At 49.9% G+C, this 15,160-nt stretch overlaps 1 protein-coding gene and 1 long non-coding RNA gene across 4 annotated transcripts; one reads left to right on the top strand and one right to left on the bottom strand.

Annotated features, from left to right (window-relative positions):
• The first annotated feature begins 636 nt into the window (after positions 1-636).
• On the top strand, positions 637-6,608 carry LOC130856441 (uncharacterized). The gene is made up of 3 exons (XR_009054582.1): positions 637-758; positions 2,855-2,979; positions 6,549-6,608. It is a non-coding gene; the product is annotated as an uncharacterized LOC130856441 (long non-coding RNA).
• On the bottom strand, positions 1,176-10,055 carry NAGK (N-acetylglucosamine kinase). Of its 3 annotated transcripts, none has more exons than XM_057740709.1 (10): positions 9,971-10,055; positions 8,047-8,131; positions 7,793-7,891; positions 6,833-6,974; positions 5,935-6,045; positions 5,133-5,245; positions 3,753-3,840; positions 2,673-2,770; positions 2,105-2,183; positions 1,176-1,501 (listed from the first exon to the last, which is right to left on the bottom strand). In XM_057740709.1, exons 1-10 carry the CDS (start codon positions 9,997-9,999, stop codon positions 1,311-1,313), a joined length of 1,035 nt encoding a protein of 344 aa, XP_057596692.1. In that variant the 5' UTR covers positions 10,000-10,055; the 3' UTR covers positions 1,176-1,310. The 3 variants fall into 3 exon arrangements, with proteins under 3 accessions (XP_057596692.1, XP_057596693.1, XP_057596694.1); XM_057740710.1 differs by lacking the exon at positions 6,833-6,974 and adding an exon at positions 9,588-9,693 and having other exon boundaries at positions 9,971-10,050; XM_057740711.1 differs by lacking the exons at positions 6,833-6,974; positions 9,971-10,055 and adding an exon at positions 8,547-8,653.
• Positions 10,056-15,160: the final 5,105 nt, after the last annotated feature.

Here is a 15,160-nt window from a genome sequence, read left to right on the forward strand (position 1 = left end):
AGATGTGAAGAGGGCTGGCTGTCCCTTCAGAAGGGACTTGGCTTGAGTTCCTACTGTTGTGTTGAGCTAGAGTTGATGGGATGAGAGCCACTACCGTTGTGTTCTAGACAGTGAAATAACAGTGTCATCTGACTTGGGAAACAAGCATTCAAGATCCCCTTGAGAGCCTAATCAGAACTCCAAAGTTATTGCGTAGAGCTCCCTTAAGTGCAGACGCTGGACCTCTGCAGCAGAAACTACCCAAGATATTTGGCAGAAATGGAAATTCCCCATCTCATCCTTGACCTACTGAATCAGACACCTTATGGAAGAGGGAAAAAACAGAAATCTGAGTTTAAAACAAGCTTGTGAATAACTGATGCACAGAAGTTTGAGAATTGAGAATTGATGTCTAAGACATGATTCATGCCTCTAACAGATTACATTCTAGACACCTGGAGAGGCAGCCACTGTGGATCAAGACTCTGTCTTCAGTCTTCACCAAGCAGCATGGGGAGAACAGGAAGCTCTGGGCTTGTCTTTACCGATCAAACTGCAGTATCCAGAGGACAGGAAATCATGTCTGCTCCTCACTGATGTTCATCATTCCCGGTGCCACACAGCAAAGTGTCATCTTGTAACCAAGAGCCAGGCCAGCAGTCACCAGGAATAGGTAGGCCACCTAGCTGTGTCTAGTTGGCCTTCTTGGATCTCAGCCATCCTCACAACTTCTTAAGAACTCATTCATGCAGAAAAACTGCAAAATGTGCTGTTTACCTGTAAGTACCAAATCCAGTGAGGTAAAAATTCTCCCAGATTAGAATTGTACCGTCCCCTAAATCCTACTGGGACTATCAAGAGAGGGTGTGATATGTCTAAGGTTACTGCTGGTGATGTTTTCCATGGAGAACACTTAGTTCCACTAAAAATGGTCAGGCTGCGATCTTTACCTGTGACTGGAGGAAACAGATTATAGGTTAATTGGCAGCCACACAGCATAAGTACCTAACGTGGGGGGCAGGGGCAGCACACAATCTGACCACGTGGCAAGCAGATTGCAGACCATGAGCCAAGCACTTGGGGGTGGGGCTTTAAACCCTGGGCTAAAACCATTCCTGAGCCCTCTGGGATACCTGTTGGCAGGTGAGCTCAGGATGTTCACAGCAAATGTGCTTGATAACACAATCCAACTGGCAAGTGGGTAAAGTGCGTTTATTTTCTTCTATATGTTTCTTTAAAAAAAAAAAAAAGGAAAAGGAGAAAAAGCTTCCTGCCTTCCAGCACCCAATGTCTGCTGGGCTTGGAGGGGATGGAGCCAGGGCCAGCCCTCCCTAGGAGAAGGTGTAGGAGTAGAAGGCAACGGCATTGACGCTGTAGTCCATGGGGAGGAGGTGCCCGATGTGCCTGGCCCCTAGGCTGGCCCCGCCCAGGGCCGAGGAGTGCCGCAGCTTCAACAGGGTGAAGCTGGAGAAGGAGTTCTGAGCCTGGATCTCTCTGCCTTGGGTCAGCGCCAAAAGGAAACCTGGAGGAAAGAACACAGAGGACGGAGATGAGAGACCAGGGAGAAGGTGGGGACGGAGGGAGGGAAAGAAGAGGCCCAGGCCCTGAGACGTCCCGTGGAGGTCCCACAGGCCAAATCCCTAACAGAGGGTACACCAGGGTGCGTGAGCCCAGTAATGACTGTGGGGTACTAGAGCCTGAGGCCCCCAGGCCCTGATGCCTCCCAGGGGCTCCAAGGTAGCATCAGCGGTCCTGGAGCTACTGAGTGGCTAATGGAAACCACAAAGGCACCTGAAACAAGCTGCCAGGTTGCGGAAGGCACATTTCTTTCCTTCTAGCTAGGATTATGGTGACTAGGATGCTACCACATGCTGGTCAGAAGCTCCAGTTCAAGTGAGATTTGTCTTTAATTTTTAAAAGGTGGTGCCTATTTAATGCACCCTTTGGAAAAGAATGTGTTTTTAAGAAGGCTGAGGATCTTGGTTTGAGACATCACTGGCCTGTCCAGGCCTCAGGGCCTAGGGCCCAAGACCTCCCCAGGGCAGGCTGTTTTCCCAGGCCACCCCCCTTCCAGCCCCATCTCTCGCCCCTGCCTGTCCCCACGTGCCCCCTACCCTATACTCACCTTCTTTCAGCAGCTCCCAGCTCTTCCACACAGAGCCCACACACAGGATGGGGAGGCCAATGTCCCCTTGGAACAAGACCTGGCGGAGAGCAGAAATGGATACTGGGGGCAACCAAGCCTCTCCAGTGCCCGAGGGGGCAGCTTTTTAAGACCAGCCCAACCTATCCCAGTCACTCTCCCTCCAGCCAAGAACCAGAAGGTGGACTTGAGAAAAGAAAAAAAAGGAGGAAAATAGATTCATAAAGGCAAGGGAGAGAAGGGAAAGAAAAAAAGCAACACAGAGGAAGGAAAGAGAAGGGAGGGAAATGGACAGAAGCGGGACTGAAAGAAAGGGGACAGCACGTATGCCACAGTGAACCCATCTGCTCTATATAAATACAGGTGAGAGATGGCACCAACCCAAAGGACTTTTCTGTGTTATAGACTTCCTGCAGAATTTTTCTCATACCCTAGGTCCCTTTAAAATCAAATCCAACTGACACAGTTTGATGGGACAGTCTCATTCTAATGGGAAAGGGTCAAAGCTGGCCCAGCAGCTCCCCAAACGCCATTTCCCGCCTCAACTCACCGGGTCAATCTCAGGCAACACCGCCACAATGTGTCTGCCCAGCATATCCCCCGCCTTCCTGAAGATATACCGGGAGAGGGGATCTCCCTGCTGAGCACCTGGGGGAGGGAGCAGGGAATGGAGCGGGTGAATACATAGCAAGCCCAAGGTCCTCAGCTATTCTCTCTCCCGCTCTGTTGCAGGGCAGCAACAGTGCGAGTACTATGGCCAGCAGAGGTCTCAGTCAGGAACAGATGCTCACCTCGTGCGTGTGGGTGAGCCAGCCTCCAGAGCTCCCCCTCATCCTGGCTCTCCCCGCCCCCACCAGGTACTTCCACCCTGGGAAGGGTGTCCTGTACAGAGGTGGCTCACTTCAGGCACTCAAGAAGAGCAGTCCCCCTGGGGAAAACACTGGTACCTGGGCTGTACTCCAACTTACACTGAATTATTCAGTCTGTCCCTGAAGGTCTCTTAGCTCTGGGGACCCAGGACCCTACTTGAGCAGCTGCCTGGTACTCCTCTCGGGGCCTCCCACCCACCTCCAACAGTCTCCTGTTAGTCAGCCCGGCCCCATCCTAGCTCTGCTCTGAAAGGGCCTCAGACCAGCAGGATCTAAGAGGGCCCGACAATGCCCCAAGGCTTTAGGAATCCAAATTAAGGGAGTGTGGACCATACAGTGGAGAAAGCCATAGGACAAGCCCTATGGTCTAGCATCTCCTGATACCTAACCAAATATGCCTAACCTCTCCGTGATCCCCTAGTCCTCTGGGTATCACTGGCTAAAAAAGAAAGTTATAGATTTGCCCAAAGGATAACCGCTTCATAAGTTTCTCAGAAGTACACATACAGCCTTCACAAGCCAGGACAGCTGTCAGGAAGAGAAACAGGTCATATAAAACACTTGTCAGTGCAACCTGTGTCCTTCTGCCTCCACCCCAAGGCCCACCAGTACCACGGTCCACGGTGGCAGAAAACTGAGGTCACTTGGTCAAAGGGAAATTGGCTTCCAATCCCCATCTGAACCCTACTCCACCTCCACCCTCCAATTAGGGAGGTCTTTGCAGAACAAAATCAGATAAAACCCTGCCCCATCTCCAGTACCTTCTGCAACTTTCCGGCAAAACCCAGCGAACCTGCATTTATCAAAGTCCCTATACAGGTGGGTTAGGATTCCTAGCCGATCTGGCACCTGAGAGACAGAGAAAGGGCACAAGATAGTCATCAGAAGCAAAGGAAAATTCCCAGTTTTGCCCACCAGTTGGCCTTCCTGATGTCTGTACTGTTTGAAAAGCTGAAATAACATTTGTTTAACCTCTAGAGCACAAGGATTTCAGATTTCTCATTTGAGAAAAGTTGTTATTTTCTCCAGCATGGCCTCTACTGCTCTTTAGAAGTTAGCTTGGATGCAACACAGAGCACAGATCTATGCTCACCAAAGAGTGTTCTGTGGTTCCTTGAGGTGCTCTTGAAAAGATTCCTTTGGTCGAAGGAATCTAACCACTTCTGCTCACTGCACGTCGCCCTTAAGACTCAGTGCAGATCAAAGGCTCCAAGAAGTCAAAATTGACTTGTTTCTCCCACACGTATTTCACCACAGAAAGTGCATCTTCTGCCTCAACAAACTGACACACCTGTAACACCTCTGATGGTCCCAAGGAACCAGAGATTCCCTAGAATATGTTACTAAAACGGAAGAGGGGGTAGGGGGCTAATATGTGAGCATCTACGGCAACGTATTAAGCATGTTATACACACTCTGTCATTTAATCTTTGTAATGACTTAATAACAATGACGAAACAGTAAGAGAGGGAGCAGTAGACATATCAGTGGAGTTCAGAACCAATCTGCTGAGTCAGGTGAGCCCCAGCTCGCCTAAGCGGCCCGCAGCCAGAGAGATGTCTATCAAATAAACTTACTTCCCTTCTCCTCTCCCAACCTCCACCTCTGGTGCGGCTAAAAGCAGGTGTTTCCTAACCCACTACAAATGAGCACAGTCCAGACAAGAAGGGCAGTCAACTCCTGATGCCCTGGCTGGGAGGCTGGACCCTCCCAAGAACTCTCCCTGCCCACCTCTTTAACAGGCTCTCCTCCCTGACTCATACAGCCAGAGGCAGCTCCCTGTCCAACATGCCTGTTCAGACTTTACCTGCTGTCCCTGTGTCTGTGTGCACTGTCTCCCCATCCCCCCCCGCACCTCTCATTCCAGCCTAAAATGGCATCTGCCTTCACCTCCCCGCAGCGTCTAGCTACCCAAGGATGAGGTTTAGCTTGTCCCCAAGCTACCCCCTCCTCGTGCCCGGGAACACATGCCCACCTTATTCTGAGTCCTGTCCCTCACCTATGACTTCATCCTCCAGCTCTGACCCACAATTCACCCTGACCTCCCTTGGCCCACCTAGTCCGTCTCCTGAATTCACTCCTGCTCGGTCTCCCACGGCCCTACCCCAGGGGTGCGTGTTTCCTGGGGGCAGGGAGAGTACCTGGAAATAGTTGAACATGGCCTGTTTGACATAGCCAATGTCATGAGGAGCCGCCTCCAGGTTGTCGATGGAGTCAAACACTATTTTCACTGCTTGGTGTGCAATCCAGTAGGCTGCAGAGAGCAGAGAGGGCTAAGAAGATGAGGCAACCTCCCCGAGTTCACAGGGAAGGAAACTCAGACCTAGACAGGGTTGGGTGTTACAGAGAATTAGGAGCCCCAGCTCCCAGCCTCGGGTTCTCTAATTAAACTGTATCTGACTGATCTACGTAAGGGAAGGCCGGAGGGGAAGACAGAACAGGTGAAGCTGTGTCACATCAGCTCCCATCCCCACATAAAGACAAGGTCAGTCAGCTGCCACCCAAACCACTACAGTCACTGCCAGGCCCTGGACCCTAAGGGCCCTTATGAAAATGTCCACCTGCTACCTATAAGGAGGTGATGATGGGAGGAGCTTCCACGCCCTTTTCCCACTAGTAGACGGGTACAGCATTCCCTGACATCTATGGTCTTAACCTTCACAGTGTCGATTCCCTCCTAAGAACTCCAAAAGTCAACACAGATAGGCAACAGGCATGAATCTGAGTCCTGGGTGCAAATCACTGCTGAAGAGCAAGGCCAGCCACTAGTCCAACATTTGCATCTCTAGATCTCTTAGTCATTATCTTTGTACTCAGATTCAGGCTCTGTCCCCAAAGAGCCCCCAGGGGTCAGCAGGCTGAGGGGAGGGGAGAGGAAGGTGGGGAGCCACAGGAGGTGAACGGTCTAGCACCCTGGGCCAGGCTGAGTTGGCATGAGCTCACCTGAGCCCTCATCTCCCATCATGTGGCCCCAGCCACCGCAGCCACTCTCAGAGCCATCGGGGTTGATGAGCCTGCAGTTGGAGCCTGTCCCAGAGATGAGCACGATCCCACCTGGGAAAAGGGCACAGGAGGTTCGGTGTGGCCAAGGCCTGCACAGAGCACACAGCTTCTCACTGAGGAAAGGAAGGACAGAAACCAGCCCCAAGCAAAGGGATCACCACCCAGTTTGGTAGAGAAAACCAAGCCTAGCTAGTTTCCTGCCTAAAGGAAACTCCAATCACATAGTGCCCTTCTCTAAGGAGCAAAGAAGAACACGAGTCTGTGTCCCCTTGCCCAGCCAGCCTTCAAGTGACTACTTGCTTTACTGAGTCCCTACCATGTGCCAGGGATTGTGTTAGGCCCTGTTCACACAGCGGTACTCATTCAGTTCCCTAAACCACCTTATGAATACAATCACTCCCATTTTATAGATAAGGAAATTGAAACTCAAAGAGTTGTGTAACTTCTCCAGGATGGTACAGCTGGCAAAACAGGAGCTGAGATTCAAATGCCAATCTCACGATACCATCGCTTTTTACCATCCCGTCACAGAGTTCCTCCCATTGTCTCTGCAGCGCTTGCTGCTTGTCCCAGCCAGCTTCATCACCGCGCTGCTCAAGGCTCCCTCCTCTGCAACCGAGTCTTCTGTCTGACTCCTTTCTTGCTTCCCATCAAGATACCCTTCCTGCCCTCCCTCCTGTCCAGTCCCTGCTCTGGCAAACTTCAGCGAATGAAAGGAGTGCGGGCCATGATGGAGACTGCCTCCCAGGTATTTGCGAGTCAAGTTCTGCCAGCGAAATCTAAGGGGCTTCCCCAAGAAAACCGGTTCTCAGCCTCACCCCTCCCTCCACCTCCTCACCATCCGGCGTAGCTGTGGCGATGGAGCCGGCGGCGTCAGTGGTGATTAAGTAGCTTTCACTCAGGTAGGGAAATCGGTCCCTCAGCTCCTCCATCAGGATCCTCACTGCGTCCTCCTGATCCCCACCGCTCAGGGATAGGCCCTAGGCCACGCGGGAGGTGAGCGAGCAAGCAGGGCCCCAGACCCAGCTCCTTTCTCAGCCCCCTCCCCTCCTGATGTCTGCCCCTGCTTTCTACAGCTGGGCACACCCTGCTCATGCAGCCCCAGGCCTCCTTCCACCCCTCACAGCGCCTCATCGGAAGGCTGTGGCTGCAAGAAGAACCTGGACTGAGCGTGGACAAGACGAGGGATTTGACAACGCCAGGTGTGGAGCTGGGGAGGACAACAGCGCCCTTAACAGAGAAAGCAGGCAGAGGAGCAAGTTGAGGAGAGAGAAGCTTGGTTGGGAATGCATGGGGTTAGGCTGTGCCTGCAGGACATCTCACTGAGGATACGTCCATGAAGTGGCTGGAGCTACAGCAACTTGGGAGAAAGCTCTGAGCCAGGAATAACAGCTAACATTTAATGAGCCCTCATGGGTCAGGCTCTGTGCAAACCACTTAGGAATGTATCATGTCATTTTACTTTCCCAGCAACTCTGAGGTAGCTACTGTTATCTGCATTTTCCAAAAGAGGAAACTGAGGCTTAGAGAAGTAACCTGCTTAGGGTCACAAAGATGTTGAGTGACAAAGCTGGGATTCAAACCAACATCTCATGGCTCGCCAAAGCCCTGTGCTCTTCCAATCCTTGTGGCTTGTAGGTGACAAATGCAGCCACAAGAATGGATGTGATGAGGTAAGTTTCTAGACCAGAGACTAAGCCCTCAAGGCCTTTCCCTTTGCAGTCATGAGACTCATCGAGTTCAAACTTGCTGTCTCAGCGTTGCTGTGACCTAATTCCCAAACTCTGCCCAGACTCACCAAGCTTCGTAGAGGAACCAGAGGATCCACCCCTGCTTTCCGTTTGGCCCTGTTCACCATCTCGTTGATCCTCTCCACACACTTGTCCGTCCCGATCAGCTGGCCCCAATCAAGGGAAGGCGGCATTACAAAGGCGTGCATGACCTGTGTTGCCCCTACAGGCTGCTAAGTTAGCCCCCAGCCACCGCCTTCACAGGAGTTACAGAGAAAAAACCCACAATCAAGCCCACTGGTCCCCTCAGTGTGGCCTTTACCCAGTGGTTTGTGCTGAGTCCATCCGCTTCTGCCAGGATCTGCCCGTCCTCTGAGAGTAAAAGGACCTTGGACCGTGTGCCTCCCCTGCAGAACACAAGGGGGCACTCAGTCTTCCTCAGAAAAACCTGCAGATACAGCTAAACTTCTGCAGTCCTTGTCACTGGCAGAGCCTAGAGCGAGGGAGACAGCTTCAGCAAACCCAATCACCATTCCCAAACCCTCCTCTGTGGTTGGGTGTTTGCTGTGCTCTTGGACTTCCGAAATGTAGTTCCCGCTCAACTTCCCTTGGGGGTATCCTACTTATCCTGCCAGACCCTACTTATATATTACCTCATCCTTGAAACCTCTGATGTGTGGCCCACAACCATAGCTCCATTAGTTCAGCCATGTCAGTGCTCCCATGGAATCCTCTGTATCAAAAGTGTGCTAAGCTGTTTTCCTGTCTGTCTCTCACCAGACTACAAGTTCCACTGGGTCAAGCTCTGAATCACTTATTTACCCTCATGCCTGGCACAGGTAACACTCAGTAAATGTGATGAAAAGAATGGCACGTCTCTCTGCTTCTCTCACAACGGCTTAAGGCTGCCTTTAGCAGCTCCAGCTGCCAAGATCTTCAGGACACCCTTGTGAGAAATGCTGGCCAGACGGCAGGAGGAGGTAATACCTGCTTAAGCAACTAAATGGTCAAATGCTTACTACTGGGGGAAATGGTAGCTTGGAGGGAGGTCTGTGTGGTGCTATGTATGTTTCTTTATTGATCAGTACTGTTAGGAATATCAGAAAAGGACACTGAAGACCTGCTGATCAAACTCAAAGAGGACAAGGAGTTTCAAGGGGTAGTTAATACATGTGGTGGCAGATTATCAACCCAAAGAACCTCTGGACAAACTGGGAAAATGTGCGATGTGTTACACGTGAATATAACAGGAATGAATGCAAATTTCTGTACTCAATTTTTTTTTTAAGGTGCAATAAATACAGGGCAGGGGAGATCAATCATCACAACACTTGAAAAAAAAAAAAGACTTTAGGGTCCATGAGTCAGCAGTGAGATGTGACTGCCATAGAAGTAACGCAATCTCAGATTCAAAAGTAAGTGCCCTAGCTCAGACTCTCTATTGTGCCCTGATTTGACACACCCAGATTCACAGAATGTTGTTACTGACAGGAGACTGGCTGGCGATCACTGGGTTCATCCCTCTTCCCAGTTCATCCCTCTTTCCAGTTCATCCCTTTTTCCACACGTGGTTACTGAAGCCTGGACAGGGCAAAATCTTTGCCCACTGTCATACCGAGGGGAAGAGCTATTACAAACAGTCCTGCAGACAAGCTTCCGAGCAGGAAACATGCAAGAATAACAGAGAGTTGGATCTAGAGTGAGGAGCCTGGAGTGCCGACAAGAATGGAGAGGTTTCAGACATCAGGAGAGGCTAGCCCTCCGGCTCGCCCAGTTTTAGGTCCCAAACACCTTCCGGCAAAGATCACTGTCCCGGATTTCACCACACTCCCGCTCCCCACCCCCATTCCAGCAACTTCACACCTGACACCTGTTCTGCAAAACTCTCTCCGGAGTGGGAATGGAAAAAAGGAGCTTCTCCAGCAGAGCACTGTGGAGTTTGTCTTTCGTGGGTGAAAGGGGCGTGGTTCTGCCGCAAAACACAAAGGACCCCCCCGGGGGTGTGGTCGTGGCACACACTCAGTGCCTGCAAAGCACATGATCGCGCGCGCAAGGGCATCGCCGCGCGTGCACACACTCCTCCTCCACAAGGCCCCGCAGCCCAAAAGCCCAAAGTGGCCAGACCCTGACTGAAGCGGGAGGTCACCAGCCTACCGACCTGGCCACGGCCTTCCTTCCGCCCCGCCCTCGGGCCAGAGAGTGGCCAGGCCGCCCCTTCCGGACTCCCTCCTCAAGACCGCACTCACCCCTCTACACCCCCGTAGAGCGCGGCCATCCTACTGCTACCGCCACCGCGGATCCGGCCGTTTGCCTCCCTCCCGCGGGCGACCCCCTCCCTCTACCCCGCTGGGCACCGCCCCGCGTCACGTGAACGTCCGTGCGGTCCAGCTGAGTCCCAGTGCGCGTGCGCGGGGCGTGGCGCCGCGACCCGCCCCCAACCCCAGGCTGCGGGTCCGACTCTTGCACGCGGCTGGGTGAGTGCGGTCCTCAGCGGCTGCTCCAGATCGCCTCCCCGCCTCCAAAGGCCTGTTTCTGGAGACGGATACGGGATCCCAAGCGGAGGAGCCAGTAAGGGGTGTTCCGGCCGGACCCCCTAGACCCGTCACTGCCCTACTCTCCCTTTAGTGCCCGGAAGTGACTGGCAGCCCCGCCTTGCGCGTGCGCAGTGCTTGTGAGCCACGTAGGCTGTGGGTGAAACAGACGGCGACGCACACACCCACGGGGTGTGGGGTCCGGGAGCCGCGCCAAGCCAGGGGGGACCCCTGGGACTCAAAAAATTGCACTGTTCAACCCAGTACCTGCCTGGTGATGGCAAAGTCACGCCGTGTGCACATGAGCACCCACGCAGACTTTACACTGCACGTGTTTGAATATGCTTAACTAGGAGTCACTAGAAGCGAGTAGGCAAATGAGTAAGCCCTGCAGGCTGTTCTTGTTAGCCCAGAGAAGGGAGCGTTCAGTTTTTACTACCTTACAAAGAAAGTTGGGTTCTTTGTGGAGGGTATTTGGGGGCTGTAGACTGCCAGGCAAATTAGCAAATATGTTATATGAAATAAAAGTCGTGTTTTATGGCAAAATAAAAATTTAAACGTAAAAGTTTTATCTGCCCTTTGGCCTCCTCTCTTCCCCAGCTGTTGTGCATTGTGTATCTGCATTATGCATCCACCAAGCCTCCCCAAACTGTTGCAGGAAGGGGGACCCCTCCCAGGGTTTCAGAGTGGGCTCTTGTCTAACACTCAGAAATGAATTGTGTGAGGAGACACACCTGCTGACAAAGCAAGAGACTTTATTGGGAAGGGATGCCCCGGTGGAGAGCAGGAGGGTAAGGGAAGACAGGAGAGCTGCTCTGCAGTGTGGCTTGCAGTCCCAGGTTTTATGGTGGTGAGATTAGTTTCCGGGTTGTCTCTGGCCAATCATTCTGACTCAGGGTCCTCCTGGTGGCGTGTGCACCAGCTCAGCCAAAATGGACTCCAGTGAGAAGGATTCTGGGAGGTCGGTAGGACGTACGGACTGGCGTCTCCTTTCAACCATTCCCTGATTCTTCCAGTTGGTGGTGGCTTGTTAGTTCTGTGTTCCTTACCAGAACCTCCTGTTGTAAAACTCATGCAAAATGTTACTGTGGTGCCTAGGCAGGGTGTAGTTTCCATCAGTGGTTCCGTTAACAAAACCTGTATCGGCAGAAATACCTGCTCAATCATAAAGAGTAACATTCTCCTAGCTTCAGTAAGACAACTTAAAGTTAACATTCCTTCTTGATAAGGGGTCACATGGCACTCAAACTGGATTATGTAAACTGTCAATAAATTGTTTAATGTACACACATCTTTCTCAAAAAAACTTGTATTACTGGGCTTTGACTTCTAACAGGTGGGACAGTTCTCAGAGCTTTCTGAGATGCTCTTCTTGGGTTATACTCCAAATTTGGCTCAAATAAAATTTTCCATTTCTGTCTTAGATCAACTGATTAGTTTTTGTTGACAGGTTTTACAAGACTTTTGTTGCCCTCCAGCCACCAGTGTGCCCTCTCCTTCCTTACAAGGGGTTGGGACAGGGAAAGGGAGAGCGAAGGGGGAAGATACTAGCCAGGTCTGGGAGTCAAACTGGGGCTCCTGCATGCCTCTGTGGGCTCCTCCAGGCAGTTCTGGGCCCATAAAGGGCAGCAACTTGGGCTAGGAGGGCAGTCAGCTGTCCTTGGAGTCCCTTCAGGAGCATCAGTCTCGGGAGGGATCCTTCGCAGGGCCATTCTCAAGCTGGCCTGTTCCCACTTCCCAGCCCCATCTTCGTGGTGTGCCTGCCCATCTTCTTAAAGAGAAATCCTGCACTAGGAGCTTCTTTCCATGATAGCCAGCTGGTTCCAGTTATGCTTTGATGCGAACATTTCATGTGCATGTGCTTTTTAAACTAGAAGAGAGGAATCTTTTCATTTCTTACCTATTTGGGACACTGAAACAGTTCAGTTTAACCCCCAAGAGTAATTAAAAAGTAAAGTACTGCATCACGGAGAATATCGTAGAGAGGGGTAGGATTTTTTTTTTTTTTTATGCTCACCAATATCATTTACATCCATAACACATCAGACCTGGAAGGTGCTTAATCCAACACACATATATTTTTAGAATAATGGAAGTAGTAGAAATTAAACTGGCAGAATTTTTTAAGGAGAGCAGATTATAGGTGGATTTTGAAAGGACTACACCTGTCCATGCACTAGTGCAATGAGCGTTGGGAATCTACGTGTATGATAATATTAAAGTTTCCCTTTGTATTTCTTGATAGAAAAGGAAGCAAAAGAGAAAGGTTTGAAGATAAGGATTGAGTTCACCATTTACTAGGGGATGAACTTGGGTAAATTACACATAACTGCTGCTGCTTCTCCCCTACACAGTGGAGATGATAAACAACCACCTAGTCAGCCTAACACAGGATTTAAATATCAGAAGTTTTGAAAACCATAAATTACTACATAGATCTTAACTAGTTTTTATTGGCATTACTAATTAGTGTCTGCTGTCCAAAACAGTAGCCACATGTGACTAGCCAGCACTTGAAATGTGGCTAGTGCAAAATGAGATGCACTGTGAGTGTAAAATACAATATGGCAAAGACTTAGTACCAAGACAGAATGTAAAAGTATCTCCAATAATTTTTATATGTTACATGTTGAAATGATATTATCTTGGAGATAGTGGGTTAAAATTATACATTATTAAAATCAATTTTGCCAGTCTGTTTTATCTTTTTTAAAATAGTTATTAGAAATTTTAAAATTACACATGTGGCTCACACATTTCTATTGCACAGTGCTTTCTATATCCTGTCTCCTAGCCATCTGGGCCAGAATATTTCAAAGTCATTAAGTGCTTGTTTATGAAATATTGATATGAGGAAGAAAACTGCATTGAATAAAGACTATACATTTGTGTTGTACATTAAAGTTCTATAAAGCTTTTTTATGTACCTTTTTCTCATTTGAGCATTCTAACAACCCCATGAAAATATGAGATTTCTAACCATATATTACAAGTGAGGAAACTCTGAAATCAAAGTAGTTAGCCTAGGTTCACACAAATAAGAAATGTTACTTAGGGACTTCCCTGGTGGCACAGTGGTTAAGAATCTACCTGCCAATGCAGGGAACATGGATTCGATCCCAGCTCCGGGAAGATCCCACATGCTGCAGAGCAGCTAAGTCCATGCGCCACAACTACTGAGCCTGCGCTCTAGAGCCCATGAGCCACAACTATTGAGCCCACATGCTGCAACTACTGAAGCCCTGTGCCTAGAGCCTGTGCTGTGCCACAAAAGAAGCCACCGCACTGAGAAGCTGGAACATCACAATGAAGAGTAGCCCTCCGCTCACCGCAACTAGAGATAGCCTGCATGCAGCAACGAAAACCCAATGCACCCAATACATAAATAAATAAATTTATATATAAAAAAAGAGAGATGTTGCTTAAAATGGGTGTGGGTCATTACTGTAATGGGAAGGAAATAAAGATGTTGCAATGCAGACAACTGTTAACAGATAGCTTTGTAAAAGTTGAATGTCCTTTTGTACTGGCCTTGCAACACCCCAGCAGCTGCTCCTGTGAAGCTCATGAGATTGGTAAAGTCCTCTAAGAATCTGCAAGCCACAGTTTCATTCTCTGTCTTCTCTACTTTGTTTCCATGACTCCAGGGAGGCCATATTTCCTGGGAGGTGGAGGGAGGGGTCGGGTAAGAGGAACAGTGGAAAAATATCTCCCCTCCCAAATCCACCTATGATTTGGGGGCAGAGGATTTGATGGCCCAAGATCCTTAACAGGTTACGTTGACTTGGTTCATGAAAGCACAACCACATCTGTTTTTACTCAGCACTCTATTTCCAGGGCTAACCTCAGTAACAGGCACATGATAGGAGGTCCATGAATGGTTTTGAGAGTACTTATAAACTATAAAGTGCTATACTACAAACATGAGAGGTAGAAAATGCTACTGTGAGCTAAAGAAGGAAGAAAGCAGATTCTATGGCAGAGACAATTTGCATAACAGACTGGGGAGAGAAAGACGTTTGGAGAAAATAAAAGTAAAACTGTGAACTGGGGAAGCGGGAGTTGGACAAGTGGTCAGGGGGCCTCAAAGGGATCGAGCCCTCATCTGCCCTGCACTGGAAGGTTGCCAGTACATGTGTGACTTCAGCACTGTGTTTTAGGATAATTAATCTGGCAGGTTCCTTATAGCAGGAAAAATGCGAGGGAAGAGCCTGGAGCGGGGAGACATTTAGAAAGCTGGGGCAATGGCCCAGGCAAGACATGAGCAAGGAAGTAATAAGGGACAGGGCAGAATTCACGGGGAGGGATCCAAATTGCGGTGGGGATCATGCTGACCTTGTCCTCTGTTGATCTAGGATGAGGGCAGGGACAGAGGCTGGAATTGGCTTTCTAACAGTAAAAGAGAAAGGGGTGAGGGCCTGCCTTACTAAGGGTGGAAGTGGGACTCTAAGGCTGGTAGATGTAAGGCAAGAGCTCTCCCAGACCTGCAGTTCCACCAGGAACAATCCAGAAGGGCAGGGTGTACACAGAAGCAGGTGTGGATGACTGGCTGTACACAGTCGGCCCTCAAGTCTCCCCTGCCTTGATCTGAAGTGGTTCTGAAAGGGGGGCCTTAGGCCAAGGCAGCTACCCCAGAAAATCAGGCTGATTTACTCCCTCTTACTGGCCTTGTGGGTGTTTACATATGTGTTTATCTGCATGTTTGGGCTTGTGTTGATCTATATGCAGATGTGTATATGTTTATTTATATATTGGAACTTATTGTATATGTTTCTAAGTGACTGAATGTGTCTACAAGTGCATGATTTGAGATAATATCTTTCTTTCTTTTTGGCTGCCCTGCGTAGCATGCAGGATCTTAGCTCCCAAACCAGGGATAAAACCCGTGCCCCCAGGCAGTGGAAG

Source organism: Hippopotamus amphibius, chromosome 7, assembly GCF_030028045.1.
Source record: "Hippopotamus amphibius kiboko isolate mHipAmp2 chromosome 7, mHipAmp2.hap2, whole genome shotgun sequence".
Taxonomy (NCBI): Eukaryota; Metazoa; Chordata; class Mammalia; order Artiodactyla; family Hippopotamidae; genus Hippopotamus; species Hippopotamus amphibius.